Genomic DNA, 22985 nt, shown 5'->3' with positions numbered 1-22985 from the left:
TATTTGCTGTGAATACTCTATGAAACACTTTAATAACCTCAAATGATTTATAGGTTTCAGAGACTAAAATTGAGCAACCCTATTTTTGATTATCTGTCTTTCTAATTTCTCTGATTATCTGTCTGAGTGTATATCTTTCACACTGCTGTGAATAAAAAGGGTTTATCATGTATTAACTAGCTTTTCTTAGTTATGTTCTGATTTCTTCATACAGGCCATTTACTTTAAATTACATTTGTCGAAAAAAATGACAGTCTTTTTGCTGTGCCTCTGTCCGCTATATGGTGTGTAGCAGCTATCCTTTTCATAATATTGTCATTGCTCCATCCTGGATTTTCAATTATATGTATGTTTGCATTACGCAATTCTCTATTGTTACAACTGTATTATTCTGTTTCATTCTCACATCATCACACAGTAAAAATGAAATACTTTGTAGGGCAAACAATGAACAACACTCAACACGTCCCCTCCCCTTGACAACCATGAATAACTCTCAACTTAGTGCATGTTACAGATCAGTGGTTTTCTGTATCTTATTTTGTGGTCATGGTGGCTTTCATTATGTTTTGTTAAATTTGCCATTTTAAAGATTTTGGTGGTGTACCACATGTACAAAGCTTGTACCTAAAGGTAGATGGATTATTTACTGACCAAAGTAGTTACAGACTTCAGCACAGAGCTGTTAGAGCTGGTTGTTGAACTGAACGAGAGTATCTGTATATGTGAAATTTTATGTGGTGCTCATATTCCAAAGCTGTTTGGAACTTTCTGAACTCCCGAAGACAACAAAAGTGTAATGCTTTTCTGTCTTATTGGAATCAGTGTTTTTAACGTGGTGTTAATTAGTAAAGCTGTATGACATGCGAGTAGAGTCCTTCGTATCCTGTAAAAAATTATAGATTTTATAATGAAACAGTCCCCCACCATAGCTGAATGGTCAGTGCAGCTGACTGCCATGCACGGAGCCCTAGTTCTATACCTGGCCGGGTCAAGGATTTTATGCACTTGGGGACAGGGTGTTTTCCTATCCTAACTGTCATTTCATCATCACCGACAGGCAAGTCACCAAAGTGGCAACATATAAATACACTTGCACTAGGCAACTGAACAACCCCAGATGGGGTCTCCCGGCCTGTAAAGCCATATGATCAATGCGATCATTTCATTTCATCTCAAACGGTGGGCTTGGTGCCATTAATAATAGCAAATAAATAGGCTGTAGTGTTTCATGTTCTACCAAGAAAACATTCTTAATGAAACACATAACCTTACAGGAAATTGTTGTTATGAAGTAGTCATCTTTTATACACTGTGCAAAAATTATTCATTTCAAAAATATGTTGTATGTTTACATACTTATAAATCATATTTTGTAACATTTGTTTCGGGTGGTGGTGGTGTTGCATCTAATGGGCCATCAGTGCTTTGTTTTGCTGTAAAATAGTATTAAATAAAGTTTAGTTTTGGTTACATTGCAACATGTAATGCACTTAACTGAACAAATATATACACTGGTGATTTTAAACCTATTTGTTGCAAAGAAGTGATAAGTGTTATAAGAAATTGCAAACACAATAACAAACATTTCTGCCCATTTTGTATTTTTATATTCCCTTTGGGATACTGTTAACATTCACCTCTGACTTATAACACACTCACTTTATATTATGGTGCTGTCTGGAGAGAGAGAGAGAGAGAGAGATTTGTTGTGTGTGAAAGTCTGGAAGTCGAATACAGTGAAGAAAGTCCATCGCCACTACAGAGCATGTATCTATGATGACTGTAAATCTCCAGTGAGCTTTTTTTCTGTACTTGTTATCTTTTGATAATAATAATAATTAATTTTTTTCTGCAGGTGTGTGAAGATGATTCGCTGCCTAAAATAATATGCAACCACTGTGTGGAGAAGCTTGAAAGTTTTTATGATTTCCGTGAATCTTGTGTTAATGCAGAAGCAATGCTGGAAAGTTACTTTACCTCACTTCGTTACTCTGATGATTTTACAAGAGAAGGAAAGGTATGATTGCTATTGTCAGTGACACATTATACAACAATTCATCAGCATATGTCATGTTTGTGCTGACCTGTGCACTTCTTTTTGTATATGTATATAAAAGCTCTTAAATTACCAACCTCTCAATGTATTTTACTGTAGGTGTATGTCAAAGATGAAAGCTCAGCCAAAAAAAAGACAGCTGACAATGATAGTCTAGCAAAACATCACCACAAATCCAGTGTGACTGCATCCACAGATGGCCTGAACAGCTTAGTTCAGGCTGCAAGTATTCAGATTGTTAGTGATGCTGATGGGACACGAGTTCAACAGTACAAATGCCAGATGCAGGTACTTTTACCATACATTTGTCTGCCATATCAAGCTAAAAATTCTTTATTAATTTAATGTAACAGAAAACATACACAAGCAGTCTCAGTAATTTATAGGAACATACATGTTTAAGAAGAGATGAGTGGAAACTAATAATGCTGTGTGATGAAAATAGTGTTGTGGAAATTGTGATTCTGTGAGTAAGCTTCTATGCATGAATACAGACTTTTGATGTCCTGAAGTCAACTTCATTGTTCATGTTTAAAGGGAAGATCCTTATTAGTACACATTTCCTGTACGTGGTATCAAGAATGATGTTCCTGGTCATTAAAGTTCTGAATGTGTAGATATCAGTGACTGGAGATAGTTGCTTCTGTTTCGGCAGTGCATGTTTCCTACCTCACTCTTATTTGTAGCAGTTTGTATTTAAGATATATCCAGCTATGAACTCTTTAGTGAAAGCAGTGGAACATACAGACTCGAAAGGAAATGTCAACACAGAACATTGTGTGTGTTTTGCAGGGCTCTCTCTGAAAACTGATACAACTGAATCAAAAATTGTAAGTAAAATAAAATAGCAAAACTAAGACATTCTCAGCACTTTCTTTCTTGCCAGTTACATCCAGTTACATATATTATTATAATCACATATTTCAATTAAAATCAGTTATGGGGGAAGTCTATGTGGTTTTAATTTTAAAAAAAAATCTGGATAAGGCTTCATGCGTGATCTTTGTACGACTGAATCAATATTGTAGTGAAACCAGTTAGTGTAATTCATGTCAAACAGCAGTGACAGCATATAATCTCTAGTAGGATTTGCACTGGGTTGGTGGAGGAAAAAAGCTTCAACATAGACAGTTTTATGAGATAAAAATTTGGTGTTTAAAGGGGAGGAGGCTGCCAGTTTGTGATTCACTGTCAGGGGATTTATGACACCTTCAAGAATGGCTTATGTTAACATTCAGAGTGACCAGATAATGGATTGACTGTCATAGTTCATGGAATGAAAGTGGAACAGTTAGAATACTGAGAAAACTATAGCAAAGAGGGGGAACTGAAGGGATACAATCTCTTAGATTAAAGCTATGCCTGATAGTAAATATTTCCCATATCCCTATTGTGTGTTACGTACTATAGGTAAATTCTTTCAACATGTGACTATTCAGCTGCTGACTCCAGATTTAATAAGCTGCGTGCTGAGAATATTTTGTGATGTATAAAATCCCAGAAAGTGTCAGAATAATATAGCACAGATCACATACTCAATTAAATCTGCATTTCAGTTTCCAACCCTGTCATTCTCCTAATTTTAGCCATACTTTTGCATAACCACTCCAGACTAATATATTCTGAACTCTGTAATAAAACCACATATAATTATTTTTGTAGCCTTGTCTGTCAAAAACAAAAAAAGTGCTTCATTTCGAGGGCCCACTGTCATTGGTCATTACATCCCTTTGTGGAATGTACGAAATATTCTCTCTATACTAACTGCTCATAAATACTGAAATCAATCAGTAATGCGTCACTCTTCTGACAGCTCCATTGGTCAGTGAGAAACAGAACAGAACGAGCACCTAATGTAACTAATGACCACTGTTTTCATACAGTTATCATGTGATGTATAGTAGAGATAAATCAGGTGTCAAGGAATACATTGTGTAACAGGGTGAGAGCTGTATGGTAGTGAAAGGGAGGTGCTGCAAGTTGACTGTAATAGATATGTTACTTTGTCTTAAAATTAATCTTAAAATAGGAGGCGAAGCAAGTTGACTGTAATAGATATGTTACTTCACCTTAAAATTGCGAAAACAAGACACTGCGCCGTCCTGTTACAGTCTTTGGGTTTGAGAAGGAGCTGTAATTTGGAAGTTAAAATTATGTTATGACCCTTTGTTTTCTGTACCGAGTATTCGTGTCATGTTGTGTAATATGAACAATAATTTATTTATTAAAGATTGTAGATTTTCAGAGTATTTTGTACAAAGTGTCTTTAATTGTTGCCAAGAGCTTATGTAGAGTTCCTGTTTTAGTTATTTATGTCTCACATCACACCACAGGCTGCACTTGTGATGTAAAACACTTTAATGGCACAGCAGTGCACAAGCCTGTAGCAGTAATTTTGGTTGGTTTGTGATGTGGGATGTATGCTGTCATGTTTTGATCTCCAGAATTAAGCAACCACATGGGCAAGTATTTAGCATGATTTGGCATTATTTTTCAATAATTATTGTAGTGTGCTCTTAAATGTGAATGCCATCACATATGTCAAATATACATGCTACACAAGACAAGTGTTGGGCTCCTTTCCCAAATTTGAATCTTAATTAGATGTCACTTTAATGACATGGTATGCTTGGCTCTTCCCGTGGCAACTAACGTTTAGCAGGTAAAGATTGTTTTGTGTTCAGTTACAGAGAAAAATTATGTAGTTGTAGTTTACTGCAGATTTATGGTTTCTTTTAGCTGATGAACAATTTTAAATTTGACCATGATTTTTCTAAAGCAGATTTATGGTTTCTTTCAGCTGATAAACAATTTTAAATTTGACCATGATTTTTCTATCCTCTTACACTAATGTTATCCCCTCTTACACTGACATCACAATTTTATTAAACATTTTCTGTTTCCTATAAAATCTGGGATGCAGTGCAACATTTGCTGCATTCTTTACGAATTTTGTGCTACTTCTGGTTTTCATTTACGTATTTTCTGGCACATGATTGGCGAGAAAAAGATTAGTAATGAATACTAAATACTTTATAAACTCAAGGGTAATGAAGTGTGTAGCATTGTGGTTATTATACTTCAGACTTTGTGTTCAAAACACCATATTTTTAAAGTTTAGTTTTGTTGTATCATAGCATACACTGCATTGGAAGTGAAGAAATTGCCTCAAAATTTCATTGTGATAATACATTCAAATCAATAGTAGCACATTAGCATAGTAGGGAATGGGCACCAAGCAGTGGCAAACATGCTGAGTGGAAGGAGAGTCAGTGTCCTGATATTGGAGATTCTAGAAGCTTAAATGCTGAGGTGAGAAAAGTCTTGGGATACCTCCTCATATTGTGTCAGATCTCCTTTTGCGTGGCATAGTGCAGCAATTCGATGTGGCAAGGACTCAAAAAGTCGTGGGAAGACCCAGCAGAAATACTGATCCATGCTGCTTCTATAGCCGTCTGTAACTGCAGAAGTGTTGTTGGTGCAGGATTTTGTGCATGAACTGACCTCTTGATTATGTCCCATAAATGTTCAAGGGATTCATGTTGGGTGTGTGGGTGGCAAAATCATTCACCCAAATTGTCCAGAATGTTGTTCAAACCAGTACGCACAATTGTGTCCCAGTGATATGGCACATAGTGTTTCATAAAGATTCCATTGTTGTTTGGCTGTAAATGCTCTCCAAGCAGCCAAACATAGTGATTTCCAGTCAACCATTACCAGTCAATGCGTGATTCAGTGATATCACAGGACCCAGTCCATTCCATGTAAACACAGCTCACACCAGTATGGAACCACCAACAGCTTGACTCAGTGCCTGGTTGACAACTTGGGTCCATGGCTTCATGAGGTCTGCGCCACACTCGAATCCTACCATCAGCTCTTACCAACTGAGATAGGGACTCATCTGAGCAGGCCACAGCTTTCCAGTGAAGGGTCCAACTGATATGGTCACGAGCCCAGGAGAGTTGCTGTAAGCAATGTCATACTGTTAGCAAGGGCGCTCGTGCCAGTTGTCTGCTGCCATAGCCCATTGATGCCAGATTTCGCCACACTGCCATAATGGATTCATTTTTATGATATTGATTTCTGCAGTTATTTCATGCAGTGTTGCTTGTGTCTTAGCACTGACAATTTCTATGCAAGCTCCGCAGCTCTTGGTCATTAAGTTAAACCCATTAGCCACTACATTGTCTGTGGTGAGAGGTAGTGCCTGAAATTTGGTGTTCTCGGCACGCTCCTGATATTGTGGACCTCAGAATATTGTCTTCCTTAATGATTTTCAAAATGCTATGCCCCATGTGTCTAGCTCCAACTACCATTCCGCGTTCAAAGTCTTTTCCCATTGTGCAATCATAATCATGTCGGAAACCTTTTCACATGGATCACCTGAATACAAATGCCAGCTCCACCAATGCACTGCCCTTTTATACCTTGTTGTACGTAATACTACCACCATTTTTATATTAGCACATCAGTATCCCGTTTGTTTCATCACTTCATTGTGCACTGATCAGCGAGCACCTAATGGACAGTATGTCCACCTTTGGTACGGACAACAGTGGCGACGCATAATGACGCGGAAGTGGTGAGACATTGGTAGACCATTGGAGGGTGTTGGCACCACATCTGTAGATACAAGTCACCTAATTACTGTAAATTCTGGGGAGGCGTGTTGATGAGCTTTGATGACGTATTCAATCACATCCCCAAATGTATTAGATCAGGTTCAGATCTCGCGAGTTGGGGGTCCTGTATATCAATTGGAACTCGCCACTGTGTTCCTCGAACCACTCCATCACACTCCTGTCCTTGTGACTTGGAGCATTATCTTGTTGAAAAGTGCCACTACCATCAGGAAACATGATTGTCATGAAGGGGTGTACATGGTCTGCAGCCAGTGTGTGAAACTCCCTGGCCGTCATGGTGCCTTGCACAAGCTCCACTAGACCTATGGATGATCTTGTGAATGTTCCCCAGAGCATAATGGAGCCGCTGCTCACTTGGCCCCATCCTGTAGTACAGGTGACAATGAAATGTTCCCCTGGATGATGACAGATTTGCGGCCTCGTATCGGTGTGATGGGATTCATGAGGCACAGTAATGTAAGTGAAACCTCAACCGGATTAGCAGGAATATTTTTGCTTATGTTGCTTTATAAAGTAGTTGTATTTTGTGTGTTTTATTCAAATGGATAAACCTGAAAACTGTGCCCTCAGAAATGCTTTGTTTTGGATAATCACCACCTATTGAATTTGATAATGGTTTGTAAGGAGCCTGCTCCATCATTTTCACTATTTAAGAAATACTTTCTATTCTTGATCCTTGTGAAGGAATTTCCAAAACGCTAACCAAAAACGAAGGTACTGGTGAAGTATGCAATATGTGAGTGACCATTTGGTGATTAAAGGTGTTAAAATAGCTGAATCACAGGCAGTCAGAAGAAGAGAGTGTAGTACATTTTAGTTGAAAGCTCAGTGCAAGAGGGAAGTGACTTTGCTGAACAAATGCAAGTATGGAAATGAATTTCTCAGTAATGCTTGGCTTTCTTGAAGAAGGATCCAGCTGATGCAGTACACTGATCAGTGCTATGGGTGAGACACAGGTCTACCATTTTACACCAGAAATGAAATGAAAATCAGAGCTGTGGGTGGAAGCTGATTGGCCCTGCACCAAAAAAAGCCAATGTTTCTTAGATACAAAAGTATATCTTCTTACTGCAATGAGTAAAACAATAACTAGTAAATACTATTGAAGTATTTTGAATTAACAATATGAAAGAAAAAATATATGTAAAGGAATACCCGAATTGAAAAATAATGGAAGGGGGAGAAGGAAAATACATTTGCTCAGACAGGTGCTTTGACAACGGAAAGTAGGTGTTTGTATTAGGAACTGTTGAGACATACTCTCGGTTTGAGATTTGGCACTTCCACCTACACTGACACCTGAAGAAATTTGTAGCTGGATATTATTTTCAGTCCATTGAAGAAGTTATGCAACCTATAAAAGAGGAGTATTTTACAGTGTGTCCAGAATTGCTCTTCAGCTCAATGGAAAAATATTGTGCAAAGTCTGTTTAACAATAAGAGGATTACACTGAGTGAGAGGTGCATTTTTCACATAAAAATTCAGACTTTTGTTACCATACTGACAATTTTCTCATTGCGCTCGCCAGTGAAAAACATGAAAAAATGTGGAGGAGGAGGGGCAGACAGTAAATTAAAGTGGATGCCGAAGAGGTGTGTCTGTTTATCAGCTTTGAAATGCGTACCATCAAACTAGACTTGCCAGTCACTCATATCAAAGAAAATATTTTTATGTACCTCTTTTGTTAGAAGTAAGAGGTCCATAAGAGACATTAACAAAAGTAATAGTAGAAACAGAAAGGGATGAAATTGCACACAATGCAGGATGGACAATATCTCCCAACACAATAAAACATATGGCACTGAGAAACAACAGTGTGACAGCATGAACTTAAATAGAACAGTACAAATTAGCGACATGTACAAGACTGCCGGCCGGAGCCAGTGTGTGGCAATATAAAGAGCATTTGCCCACCAGGGGCTGCAGGTGGTTGAGGCGCCATACCCAGTCGATGGCTCTGGTTAGGGTCTGGAGCAGCCAAATAGTGCAATACTCAAATGTGTGACCGCACTGTGGTAGTAGTGATGGAGGTGTAGTAATGTGCAGGATACAACACTCCTTCCTTTGGAGGGGCCCCCCTGCAGGTTTGGGGGTAAGAATAGGCCCGCGGTATTCCTGCCTGTCGTAAGAGGCGACTAACAGGGGTCTCACACTTTTTGGCCTTTATGTGACGGTCCCCTGTAGGGTTTGACCTCTATATTTCAAAATTCTTCTGAAGAACAAGCCAATTGGGGAAGGGCGCCTTAAATGGTGCATAGTGTCCGTCGTGCATTGAGACCTTTAGCCGGCTTTCTTGTCGTCGCAATGCAGTCCCACTCGTTCTCCATCTCTTGGGCAAGGATACATTCCTGGGTGCGATTTCCACCATGCTCTGTGCACTGTTGCTATCTGCGGAGATGACGGCCATGGACTTCCTTGCACCTAATATCCAGCATGGTAGCTAGTCCGTTGTGGTGGGGCCGCCATGAACCCTGTTGGTTGATCGTGGGGGGCGCTTCCCTCCCTGTTGCTCCCACACCACCTACCTCGGGAGCAGCTCCCCCCCCCCCCCACCACCACCACCACCACCACCACCACCACCACCACCACCACCACCACCACCACCACCATCGGGGACACCAGTCCCCACTTCTAAGCCAGAGAGGCGTAAGTCTTCTTCGGCTTCTCTCACTAGGAGGGGATCCCTTGGGTCACTCCCTTCCCCGGTTCCAACCAGCAGCACGACAGACACCTGCCAGTGGCTGAAGAAGCCACAGGTCACTGATCGTAGTGCTTCGTGATCCTCTTCAGTCCCGGAGACTAAATCAAAGAAGCCCTCCCAGCTAGGGCAACCAAAGGAACAGTGCGAGAAATCGCAATCGAAGACCCCTAAGACCAAGGAAATTGTGGTGGCACCCACTCCACCGCTACCTACAAGCTCTGCGTCTGAGGATGAGGTGGAGATTCTGGCGTCTGCTGAGGACCTAGATCTGGTTGCAGCAGGTGACCCAGCAGCGTAAGCTGCTCCTCTGTCCCTTCACGCCTTTCTCGGCCATGGACAATGTCATCCACCAGTGGAACTGCAGGGGTTTTTTCCATCATCTTGCTGAGCTCCTTCAACTTCTCAGCCTTCACCCTTTCTTCTGCATTGCTCTTCAGGAAACTTGGTTTCCAGCAATGCGAACCCCTGCTCTCCATGGCTATCAGGGTTATTGTAAGAACCGGGCAGCTTATGAGAGGGTATCTGGTGGCGTCTGCATCTACGTCCTTCACTCTCTATACAGCGAGTGTGTCCCTCTACAAACACCTTTAGAGGCTGTCGCTGTTCAGGTGTGGACGCCTCAGTCTGTTACTGTCTGCAGTCTTTATCTTCCACCGGATGGTGATGTCCCGCAGCATGTCCTGGCTGCGCTGATAGCCCAATTGCCGCCACCTTTTCTGTTACTGGGCGACTTCAACGCCCATAACCCTCTGTGGGGTGGATCAGTGGCAACAGGTCGAGGCAGCACCGTTGAGCAAGTGTTGTCACAGCTTGACCTTTCTCTTTTAAATAATGGTGCCTTCACACATTTCAGTTTAGCCCCTGGCACGTACTCAGCCCACGACCTTTTGATCTGCAGCCCTAGCCTATTACCATCTGTCCAATGGAGTGTGCATGACTACTTGTGTGGTAGTGACCACATTCCGATCTTTCTGTCACTGCCACAGCGTCACTCTTCTGGGCGCCCCCACAGATGGGCTATGAATAAGGCTGACTGGAACTTGTTCACCTCCATTGCCACTATTGAGCCTCTTTCCAATGACGCCATTGGTGCTGTGGTTCACTCGGTCACCACCGGCATCGTTACTGCCGTAGAATCTGCAATTCCCTGTTCTTCTGAGTCCCCTCGGCAGAGGACTGTGCCTTAGTGTTCACCCGAGATTGCTGAGGCGATTAGAGATCACAGGCGGGCCCTCCAGCATCACAAGTGGCATCCCTCATTGGAACACCTCATTGCCTTCAAACGGCTCTGCGCACGAGCCCGCCGCCTCATTTGTCGATGCTAGCAGGAGTGCTGGGAAAGGTATCATCTCCACCATTGGCTTCCGTACCTCTCCATCACAGGTTTGGGCCAAGATTAGGCAACTCTATGGCTATCGGACCCCCGTCAGTGTACCTGCGGTTTCACTGAATGGAGCAGTCTGTACTGACCTCCGACACAATTGCAAACTGCTTAGCGGAGCAGTTTGCTCAGAGTGCCGCTCCTGCGAATTACCCACTGGCCTTCCGCTCCCTGAAAGAGCGGTGGGAACGTAGGAGCCTTTCATTTCACATGTGCCACCCTGAATCGTACAATGCTCCGTGCAGTGAGTGGGAATTCCAAAGTGCCCTAGCCGCTTGCCCTGATATGGCTCCTGGGCCAGATCGCATCCACTGTCAGATGCTCAAACACCTCTCGGTGGACTGCCAGTGACACCTCCTAGACCTTTTCAACTATAATTGGGTTGAGAGTGAGTTCCCATCGCAATGGCGGGAAAGCATTGTAATCGCCGTGTTGAAACTTGGCAAGAACCCACTGGAGGTGGACAGGTACTGTCCCATTAGCCTTCCCAACATTCTTTGCAAGTTGCTCGAACGCATGGTGAGCCGGAGGCTGAGTTGGCTACTTGATTCTGAGGGCCTTGTGGCTCCGTCTCAGAGTGGGTTTCGTAAGGGACGCTCTGCCACCGATAATCTGGTCTTCCTGGAGTCTGCCATCCGTACGGCCTTTGCCCGCCCTCAGCATCTGGTTGCCATCTTTTTTGACATGTGGAAGGCGTACGCGACTTGATGACATCACATCCTCACCATGCTTCATGGGTGGGGTCTTCAGGGCCCGCTCCTGATTTTCATTCAAAATTTTCTGTCGCTTCGTTCATTACACGTGCAAGTTGCAGCCTCCCATAGTTCCTCCCGAGTTCAGGAGAATGGGGTCCCTCAAGGATCTGTTTTGAGTGTCTGCCTCTGTTTAGTTGCAATTAATGGGCTCGCTGCAGCGGTGGGAACGTCTTGATCAGCTTCCTTGTATGCTGATTACTTCTGCCCATACTATAGCTCCACTGACATTGCAGCTGCAGAACGGCAGCTGCAGGGCGCTATCCACAAGGTGCAGTCTAGGGCTGTAATGGCTGTGCAGTCTAGGGCTGTAAACATGGCTTCCAGTTTTCGGCTGCTAAGACCTGCGTTATGCATTTCTGCCAGTGTCGCACAGTTCACCCTGAACCACGGCTTTATCTTGACGGCGAACCTCTTGCTGTGGTGGAGACACATCGGTTTTTGGGATTGGTTTTCGATACCCAGTTGACTTGGCTGCCTCATATTCGGCAGCTTAAACAAATGTGCTGGCGGCATCTGGACAGTAGCTCTGCAGAATCGCTAGACAATTTTATCTTTGTCAAAATGACAATTGATAGTTATGTTTTATCTTTGACAAGGATTCTCTCTGCTCATCACGTGTTACTTCAGTATATATGTCGCTCTCAAATGTCCGACCAGTCAGTCGGCAAGACTCAAAGGAAGAGCGTCTCTGAAGATGTGCAGCACAGTCCTGGACGAAACATCAGGAATGGAAGAGTTCCTTGGACCACAACCTCACATCCTGAAAGGTTTACCAGCAGCTATGTTACCTGTAGGTGCCATGGGCCGGGGAACCGCAGTGTCTAAAGGTAATGGTGGCAGGTGCCAGCATCAGTGTAGGGTATGCCTGCTCTAATGTAAGAGACACTGGCCTCAGGTAGGAGGGGCCTGGCATTCTCCCCCAGTCCCTCCTCCCCCATGAAAGAAGGCACTGTAAGTGTGTTGAGAGGCCAAGAGGCATCGCCCTTGTGGGACCAGACCACTGGGAGAGCAGCCGGAGACCATGCTGGGAGGGTGGGCTGGCATGGCAAGGTGGTGTGCTGCCCATAGCAAGTGCCTATGCCAGTGGAAGAGGTGCCAGCGTAGGAGTACACAGAAAGATTTTAGCACTCACCTGAGGTCACAGGTATGCACTACGAACACACAGCACTCTTGCTGTCTGTGGGTTACACCTGTCTTCCAATGCGGGTGTCGTCCAAACCTTTGGGGCCCAGACCTGAGTTCTGGGTGCAAGCTGCTGAAGATGTCTGTACCACCTCAAAATGCCTGTCTGGTACCAGGAAATGCAGTGCACGTGGCTGCTGACAGTGCAAGAGTTCAGTCGGGTTCTTGTCCCCAATTGAAGTCATTCTGTAAGAAGTGACAAGGACATAAGGGCCTCTTCCATTGGAAAGTCTGTGACATATTTGCACATTTGTGGTTTGTAAGTCCACACAAGATGTTCTGCCTCACCACTGGATGTCATTGTGTGAGCACAAATCTTGGAAGGAAGAAACAACTGTACAAGGTAGGCCTTCGATAGGAAACATGGCTGACAGCACCTTGACAGTCGCATCTGCTATGAAAGATGGACAATGAACAATAAAAGGAAACTTGAAAAAGGCACAACAGTTCAAGCTGATCATACCACAAATTTTGCCCCCATGGGCAGCCAGGACAGAATAATGCTGCTGTGCTGCATTGAGCATTTTGGATGCAAAAGCGTTAGGTTGCTCAGAGCCATCCACATGATGATGGACCAGAACCAACCCTACCCCATACTGGGATGCATCTGTGGCCAATACTAAATGTTTACCAAGTTGGAAGGCCGCAAGAGAGCGTAATTTGTTTTTATGATGCACAAACATGATTTCGCAGGCCGGCGACCACTTGAAAGGAACGTTTTTATGAAGTAACTGGTGCAGAATGTGAACCAGAGTGGCTGCACCCAGAAGAAACCTCTGATAGTATGCAGTTTTACCAAGGAATAACTGTAGTTCCCGCAAATTGGTTAGATGAAGCAGAGCAAAAATAGCAGTAACATGCTGTTCCAGGTTGAACACCCTGCCTGGAAAGTTATGAGCGAGATACACAATAAAAAATTGTAACTTCATAAGATTACATTTAATGCTTGCAGTTTGCAAAGTTGTGAAGAAAGAATGGAGGTTACGTAAGTGTTCTTCTGTCATAGCACCTGTTACTACATTATCATCAAGATAGCTGATGGAACTAGGAACTGTGAGTTACTCCAAAAAACTTTGGGGAAAAGCCGGGTCATTAACCACCCCAAACATTAAACATTGATATTGATAAAGACCAGAAGGTGTCTTCATGACAAGCAATTGCTTTGATACATCATCTAATGGAACCTGCAGGGAGGCCTCAGCTAAGTCGGTTTTATAAAAGAAGTGGCACCCGGCCAACTTTCGAAGTAATTTGTGAGTGTGAGGCAGGGTGTATGTATCAGTAACAGACTGTGCTTTTATGGTAACTTTAAAGTCGCCACAAAATCAGAGCTGACCTGACGGATTTTTGACAGTCACTAATGACGTAGTCTGCTCACTAGTTAAAATCCGTTGGTCAATCCAATTTGGATTTAACTTGTTCGCATAAGGGGAGAGAGGTATAACCGCGCACACACACACACACACACACACACACACACACACACACACACACACACAAACTTGCCGAGCAGAAAGTTTGTGTGTGATATGTCTTGAGGAGTAGTTTTACATAACCTAAACCCTCAGAAAACAAATCCAAAAGTTCAGAACACAATGAATCTAGGTCTTGATAAGGAATCTAATCCAATACAAGAGGGCCAGTGTCAGTAATAGAAAATTCAAAAGCAACAGAAGTGTCTGACACAAACAAATTCTCAGTATGAGTATCATTAATAACCAAATAGATCATGAGAGGCTGGACTACAGCTTTATTAGTGTGGTGGCAGTAAATTAATCAAAAACAGGAATATATTGTTTATTGTAGGTTCCCAGGCAGTGTTTGATGGGGACCAATGATGAGGAGCCCAGCCATGTGTATCTTTGAAAGTTTAGGAGCAAAACAGTCACTCAGGTGTCCACTTGCAGTGACAATTGTTTATTTGAGAAAGAGCTTATTCTGACCTGCGGACAATGATGAAATATAATAAATGTCAACATCCATTTCTTCCGAGGTAGCCTGAGAATGACAAACAGATGCAATATAGCATTTCTTGTGGGATGATGCTCAACACCTTTTGTTGCTGTTGTTGCTGCTGCTGCTGCTGCTGTGTCTATCAGGGTTGTCCATTGCAGCCAGGTTTCCTGGTATGCACGGGATCAACTTCCTCTTCGCTTAGTGAACCTGTTGTTATGCGCCAATGTGGTTCACTATCAACAACAGCAATGGCCCCCCTCACTTTAATTTGGTGGCCTGCTGTGTTGGAAACTTTAAAAGACTGAGCAATGTTTAAAACTTCATCCAGGGACAGGTCCTCAAACAGAAAAATCTGAAGTAGTCACTGGGAAACACACCCATTAGACCACGGAGGTACCCACTTTGTTACAAAATGTTGTGTGATCAGACCTTAGGTACTTGATGTGACTGGAAATAATGTACAATATCGTTAAAGTCCTTAGCATTTTTAATGCATCAATAATTTTACATTAGGTAGCATTGTCGAGTTGATTGAGTGTATCAGTTCATAAGCAACTAAAAAGTAGTGATTGAAGCAAAGAAAGAGTACTTGTAATGGAACTCTGCATTAGCTTCTGGCCCAGTCACCCTAATCAAGTTTTGCATCATTTCAGTAAGTGTTTCTGGACAAAACCCAGGCATTTTGGTTTTCAGAAAGCTTGCAGTTATTTCGTTCTGCCTCTCCTGATGAGTTTGTGAGATACTTTGTGACTCATACATTATCACTCCTAACAGGCCAGCTATGTTTTGCATAGGTCATCCTACTTAATTAATATACACCTATTCAAATACGTAGTTTTTTCCCCCTGTTGCTGATTAGATTTCTTATGCCATAGAATTTTGACACTGATTAATGTGTACATGTATTCGTAGCTTGATATTTCATTTGTTTCTCAGATCTGTTATGTTCCAGTAATTTGTGTGAAAGCATGCTAGCAGTTATTTTTGTTTGAATCTTTTCAGATGTTTCTTTGCGGTAGCCTTTTTTCTTGAATGAAAGTCTTCTGCCAATCTTAATGGATCTTTTTCCAAGACAGTATTTATTGATGCTTGACTGCTTTTATCAGTGGATGTCATAGATGCTGTTATTGCACAGACCCGTAATTGTAGCATGGGTTTTGATGTTTGCTTTATTTCTTTGATATTTAGGCTTTGAATTAATAGTGACTCCGTTTTCTTCACAGTTCTGTCTGCTTCAACTCTCTGCGCCATACACTGTATATGTGACAAATGTTTAAAGTACTTTTGCAGTATCCTGTTGTAGTGGATGATGAATCACAGACAAAAATAGGAACTCTCCTTATGTTTTGTCACATTTTAGCTTCATTATTTTACTGTAAATTTGTAATTTTTAATGAAGATGCTTGTTAGTGCCATCAGTAACAAACCTTATACTGATCTAAATCCGTAGAATTTCTGCAGCTGGTGTGAAATAAAACTGTTGTGGCTTTAATGTTGTGTGATACCATAAAATCAAATGAAATAAGGTAAAAACCAACGTTTTGATTGACCTACAGTGGGCTGTCAGTGTTCACCCGGGAGCAGCTCCACAAGATATGGATGTAATTGCATAAACAAACAACTTCAAGAGAACATTCCCCATACAATGATTGTCAGAAGGAAAACACTATCCTTGGATGCAGAGAGGCAGTTCATTGTTGGCTGCCTTTTCATATACATGTACAGTAGAGTAATCACCTTCCATATACCCATGACCTATATTTTGACTGCAGGCAGTTCTGTACTATCTTAGAACAGTGATGTTAATTGTAGTATGTCAGCAAAAGTATGGCAATATATATGTAGAAAAGCTCACTCTCAGGAACCAACAGTTGTGATGCCTGAAGGAAGACCCTCACAAGTTGGCCAAAATGCCTAATTTTACTTCATTTTACAATGTAATGTGGTACAACATGCTTAGGAGTTCAGTCAAGTAAACTGTGTACTACTTTTGGTCAATTTGATGTGGAATTTGTGCCTTATAACTTGGCTTTCTCATCTAAAACAATCTAATTCTTGACTGAATGATCACAGTAAAAAAAAGCACTCCGTCTTCAGGCCACAAGTGGCCCATCGGGACCATCCGACCGCTGTATCATCCTCAGATGAGGATGCGGATAGGAGGGGCGTGTGGTTAGCACACCGCTCTCCCGCTCGTTATGATGGTTTTCTTTGACCGGAGCCGCTACTATTCGGTCGAGTAGCTCCTCAATTGGCATCTCGAGGCTGAGTGCACCCCAAAAAATGGCAACAGCGCATGACGGCTGGATGGTCACCCATCCAAGCGCCGGCCACGCCCGACAGTGCTTAACTTCGGTGATCTCACAGGAACCGGTGTATCCACTGCAGCAAGGCCGTTGCCTTAATGATCACAGTAGGTAGGCATATAACCACTCATTGTTGCATTCAGTCAGAATGTTCATATGCAATATGTCTTATGCTCATGTTACTGCTTATCTGTGTGTAACTATAAATTATTTCTCTAATTGGCTTTAATGTTTTTCATTTTGTTGACAAGTCAGGCAAAAGGAAGGGCTTTTGGCCACCCCGTCATGCCAAATCCATTAGTAACCATGCCAAACCTGTGCCGATGCAGGAAAAAGACATAAGAAAAATAAGAAGAAACTTCTGTTGACAAGTAATCTAAGAAATTTCAGTGGTTCATTGAAAGGTACCAATTTGCAACAGATTAATCAAAAGGTCTTCTGATGACTGTTCCACTCTAATGATAGTTACTGAAATCTAATAGTTTTGTCTTCAAGATTTTAAGCGACATTGTTGTCCACAAAATTGTAAGTTGTGTGCTAAAAGACTTGAGACTGCATCATGTAAATTATATATTTCCATCATAGGAAAAAGTACTTTGTAGTGCAATCAATTTGAAGTGCAACTTAAATGATGAGTACTAATACAGTATGAAGATATGAGCAGAGAGAGAGAGAGGAGTGAGAGTGAGTTTGTGTGTGTGTGTGTGTGTGTGTGTGTGTGTGTAAATTGTATCTTCTGCATGAATAATGATAGAAGTGTGTGGTAAAATTTAAGTTATTCACAGTACTACAAATCTATTGTTTTCAAAAGATCCATCCGATTTTACAAAGGTATACCTTTTACATGCATGTACATACAACCTTGGAGTACTTTTTACTGTTACATTTAGGATCAAAGTTTTCATTTACTTCTCACAAATGCTCATTGTCCCTTTACTGGACACACAACAAACATCCAGATGATACTCCAACTTCGTCTTCATGGAAGGTACCAAAGCCAAATATTTATGGATGAAGCATGTTTTCTTCACTTGAGCTGTTATTTATTTATCTTCACTACCCTTAATATTTTGCTATACTAATCTTAGTGTATATGTAAAAAGAAGTACTAATAACATGAAATAAGATAAAATTATTAAAAGGTGTTTCAAAATGGAGAGTTCGAAAATTTAAATTTCATTTTTTCCTCCCTTTCTCTGTTTGATGAAGGATTTCAAATTTGTTGAAAATGTTTCAGGATGTTTGTTTGTTGTGTATTAGATGACGCCAAATACACTTTGATTATTTTCATTCAGTTTTGGAGTAGATTAAAAGAACACTGATAATATTCCTAGACATGCTGGTTATGAGGGATGGTGTAAACCTGGGACACAGCTTTTATTGAATACCAGCACATATGGACCAATACCTCCAAAAACTGTCAAATCACCACCCGAGTCAGAAGAGAAGCATGATTAATACAATCTTGATGCTCAGAAGCTGAATACGTGAGCTGCAGTAGCTTAGACAAGAGATGCAATACCTAGAAAGCATTCTGAGGAACTTTGTGTAGTCCACATGTTACAGAAGTGGTGTAGTGTCATGGAATCAAACATTTGGCAAAGTGGCACATCGGAAAGAGAAATATTGGGTACAGCCATACTGCCTTACATTGCCAGAGTGACTGAATGAATTGACCTTGCACTGTGCAAACATGGCTTAAAGACTACAAAACTGGCAAAGAAGACTAAAAAACATCTCAGATACGCAAAAGAGAAAAGGGACCCACTTGCAATGTTGGGAATATATCGTATACCTTGCAGATGAGAAAAAGTCTTTTGGAATGACTGGATGATCAGTCAACACTAAAATCACTGAACATAAGTGGCATTTTAGGTTGAGACAGGTGGAGAAGTTGGCCGTGACGGAGTACCTGCTGTGTGAGTCTGACCACAAAATAAAATTCACTTACAGAAAAGTTCTTGTGGTGGAAGGAAGCTACCACAGCCAATTGTTCAGGGGAACTGTAGAAATCCATAAAAATGACAGTAGCTTCAACAAGGAAGAGGAAAGCCTCAATGTGAAAGGATCCTGGATTCACAGTGAATGACCATTGAAGGGAGAATCGCAGTGGTAATGACCACAGAGAAGCCGTGAGACTTTGGTGCAGCATGGCAGCAAACTCGATTTGAGTACGCCACCAGTAGAAGAGAGTAAAGCTTTAACGATGCCAGCCACTCTTGCTGGTGAAATGTCAAAAAAATCACCAAACAAACATTGGGTGAAGAACCTGAGGCAGAAACCAATAGGCAGTTTGTCATAAATGGATTTATTGCATTCACTGCTGTTTCTATTCAAGCTCCCAGTGCACACAAAGTTGTTGGAAGTGGCGGCCCATAGACAGAGTCTTTTGCAAAACCCTCACAAACAGAATCACATACTATGAGATCAAGTGACCGTGGAGGCCAGTGGTTCAGTGTGAACGGCTGATCCATCATGATGGTAGCTCATTGTGAATGAATGCTCTTACATGCAGGTACTAGTGCCATAGAACTCCATTCTGTTAACAAATGAAATTTTTCAGAATGTTCTCGTAATTGTGGAAAAAGCCAGATATCCAACATATCCATGGAGTGATTGCCATAATCATATTTTTCACAGAGAAGAACAGCATTAAATTCTCCCTTTGGGAAATGCACAAATGCATGAAACTTGGAAGAGACTAAGTTGTGCTTGAATGTGGCATGTAGCTGCTGTGTTTCCTATAGTCTCATGTTCTGGTGCTTTTCTTTTCTACTAAAATGGAACGTAGCCTCATCCCTGAACATTAAACATGAAAGGAAATTATCGCCTTCTACCACCATACTCTTGATGAATCTACAAAATTCCACTTTATGTTGTTTTATCACCACGATAAAGGGTTTGTGGCAATTGCATCCTGTACAGTTTTGAACATAAACATGCCAGACAGATGTGTGAGGAATGCCTGACTCAGATATCACAATGGGAAGACCTCTGTGGACTATGTGCAAAACTGTTGCGTGCTCACTACATCTCGAACTGCCACAAAGGAGCAACCTGTTAATTTCACCTTACATAAACAACCAGTATCTTGGAAGGGCTGTTACCATCATCAGATTCATTGAGTTGTAGGAGGTGCAGTGTCATACTCTCAATGAAAATCATGCTGTATAGATGAATCTGTATTGCACGTGTTGAAATAGATAACACACAAAGGCTTTTGATACTATCTCAGTGTGACTCTAGTGAATGAGCAAGTTAGCTGCACCAGGGAGACCTCGGCCAGCAATTGTTTGAACCACCAACTTGTGGCACCCTTATTTTCTACCTTTATTCATGTAGAAGATAGTCATGTCATATCAGATGATTCTTTTTCTAAAGACCTTCTACAATGTTTGGATTGTTGATCCATGGGATGATGTACATTTTCTATGAACTTTGGATAAACACATAATGAAAAGCTCACAAGCTTCATAGGCTTAGTTTGTTGGTTGCTCTGGATCTTAAATTTGTGACTTTTTTATATTATATATTAACTTAATGAATCTTTCAGTTACAAAATCATCAATATTTTTCAGGTTATGTTATATGAACTGGCAAATACTGAATAAACTGAGCTTCATGATGCATAGGAGATAATTTTTTTTAACTACTGTATGGTGTAAAGATAAACACTGAAAGAATAATATTTTGATGTTGCCAAAAGATAATTTTGCACAGTAAATGATTCACAGTATACAATAACAGCAGCATCAAATGGATATTTCACTCTGCAGCAGTGTGTGTGTGTGCTTTTATCAAATTCCCAGACAAATTATAGCTGTGCCAGATGGGCACTAAATCCCCATATTCTTGTATTTTGTGGGCTACTTTGGCAAACCATCCAACCCACTTAACATCCTCAGTCTGACAGAATCTATCTGCCTTACTTTCCAATTTTATCTTAGACTCTCCTCCTTGCGATTGGAAACTGGTAGATGAGTGCTGCCAAAGTAAACCCTTTAAGTGGGTGATGAGGCTTGTCATGATGTGTCAAATGATAAAAGTATTGCTCACAAAAGACAATGATTGAAGTCCAGTCTGGCACACTGTTTTGGTCTGTCAGGAAATATCAATGACATTTTAGTTTAATTGTTGTTAACTATCTGCTCAACTGTGCAGAAATTACTTTTGACTATAGTTATTGAGCAGATACATAATACTATATTGGTTTTCACAAACTACTTCTCATATACGGCACCTTCCACAATGCAAGCTTGGCAATGCTATGAGAAGATCAGTGAACATGTTCCAATATGGGTTGTTGCAAACCCATAGGGAAACATTCGGAATAGTCTGTTGATCTTCCATGTGATGAAACCACTGGATGCAATAAATCATAGCATTCCACTTTTTCAGGTTTCATGTTAGGGTGGATGCGGTGAGAAAAGGTTCAGTTTAAAGACAAGATGTACAGCTTGTGACAACTTTATTTGGTCGGTACCATAGAGTTAGAGAGATGACCATTGAACCAGTGATGTAATGAAGTATCGTACATTCTTGAAGGGCATCCAGACAGATTTTATGCTTTAAAAATGTGAGGAGTCTGTCTTCATATTTCATACTAAGAACATTTATGCCCCCACTACATACACGAATATCGGTAAAATGAAATGTGAGGCTGAGTGCAAAAGTGTGCTTGCAGCAATTTTCCAATACAACATCCATAAATGGATTGGGAAAAAGAGGACAAATAATATTGTGACAGGCACTGTGTGGCACTGAGGAAGAAAATAAATCCACCATATTCAAAACAAGGGAACTGCCAAGGCATCCAGTGGAACTATCCAGTACAGTCCATCTACTGCTGCATGTGTCACACAGAAATATCAGATATACAGTGCAAGATATGGAAAGTACTGCTCAATAAATTTGCGTGTCCTTAAATGTTATGAGGGGCATACTTTACATGACCACCAGTAAATAAGGTTGGGAGACTGTCCGAGAACGTGACATTCAGATGAGGTCATTGCCAATCTTGACTCTGGGTACTAGTTCAGGGACTCGTTATTTTCAGAGCCCTCTCGTCCCTTCCACCAACCACTTCATAATTCATTTCTAATGTTAGCAAAAAAATACATTTATAGTGCAAGTTCATATTTTATCTTTTGCATAAAGTACACATTTTCTGTTATTTTTAATTCACTTTTATTGCAAAATTTCCTATGCATGAGGAGTTTACTTATCTTTTCTATGAAAGTGTGAAATTTACCTGAAGCACTTGTACACTGTTGAGCAAAGTGATCAAGAAATATGTGATTTAAGATTTGTTTGAAAAGACATGTGCTTAACGATCTTTGTCTATGAAAATGTAAAATGGAATATGCCAATGTAGTTCAGGAAAATTGTGATAATAATTTTTCATTACTTGTATCATATTGTTGTTTTTCATAATTGTTGTGCTTCTGTTGATGTGCAAAATTTGACAGGGTCATTATTATGTGGCCATTTTGTCTTTGTTGGAAATATTGTCATCTATTTGAACTGTAATTCACTACTGTGTATGTGAAGGTTAATCATGTTTAGGTAATTTTACTCAGTAATAACCATTTTCATTCTTAGTGTGGTTTAAAGTGTTGCTGCTTCAAATAAATATTCACCCACAAAAAGCAAACAATGGAAAATCCAGGATGGAATGTAACAATACCAGAGAAGGAAAGTTGCTACTCACCATATAGCGGAGATGCTGAGTCGCGATAGGCACAACAAAAAGATTCACACAATTATAGCTTTCGGCCATAAAGGCCTTTGTCAGCTGTACACACACACACACACACACACACACACACACACACACACACACACAGTCTCAGAGTGGTTCAGTTCTCTGAGACTGAAGACGTGTGTGCAAGTTGCATTTGTGTGTGTGTGTGTGTGTGTGTGTGTGTGTGTGTGTGTGTGTGTACTGCTGACAAAGGCCTTTATGGCCGAAAGCTATAATTGTGTGAATCTTCACCCA

General features: G+C 41.2%; 1 protein-coding gene across 1 annotated transcript in view; it reads left to right on the top strand.

Moving 5' to 3' along the window:
• Positions 1 to 22985, top strand: part of LOC126249603 (zinc finger protein 85-like) — a 79059-nt gene that overhangs the window by 1007 nt on the left and 55067 nt on the right. Inside the window, exons 2-3 of the mRNA XM_049951266.1 lie at positions 1859 to 2020; positions 2159 to 2347. Of these exons, the coding sequence (XP_049807223.1) occupies positions 1859 to 2020; positions 2159 to 2347 (351 nt within the window). The remainder of the gene's footprint in view (positions 1 to 1858; positions 2021 to 2158; positions 2348 to 22985) is intronic.

The sequence above is a fragment of the Schistocerca nitens genome, chromosome 3 (assembly GCF_023898315.1).
Source record: "Schistocerca nitens isolate TAMUIC-IGC-003100 chromosome 3, iqSchNite1.1, whole genome shotgun sequence".
NCBI classification, from domain to species: domain Eukaryota; kingdom Metazoa; phylum Arthropoda; class Insecta; order Orthoptera; family Acrididae; genus Schistocerca; species Schistocerca nitens.
Note: the sequence above shows the minus strand (reverse complement) of the source record. Positions and strands in the feature narration are given on the sequence as shown.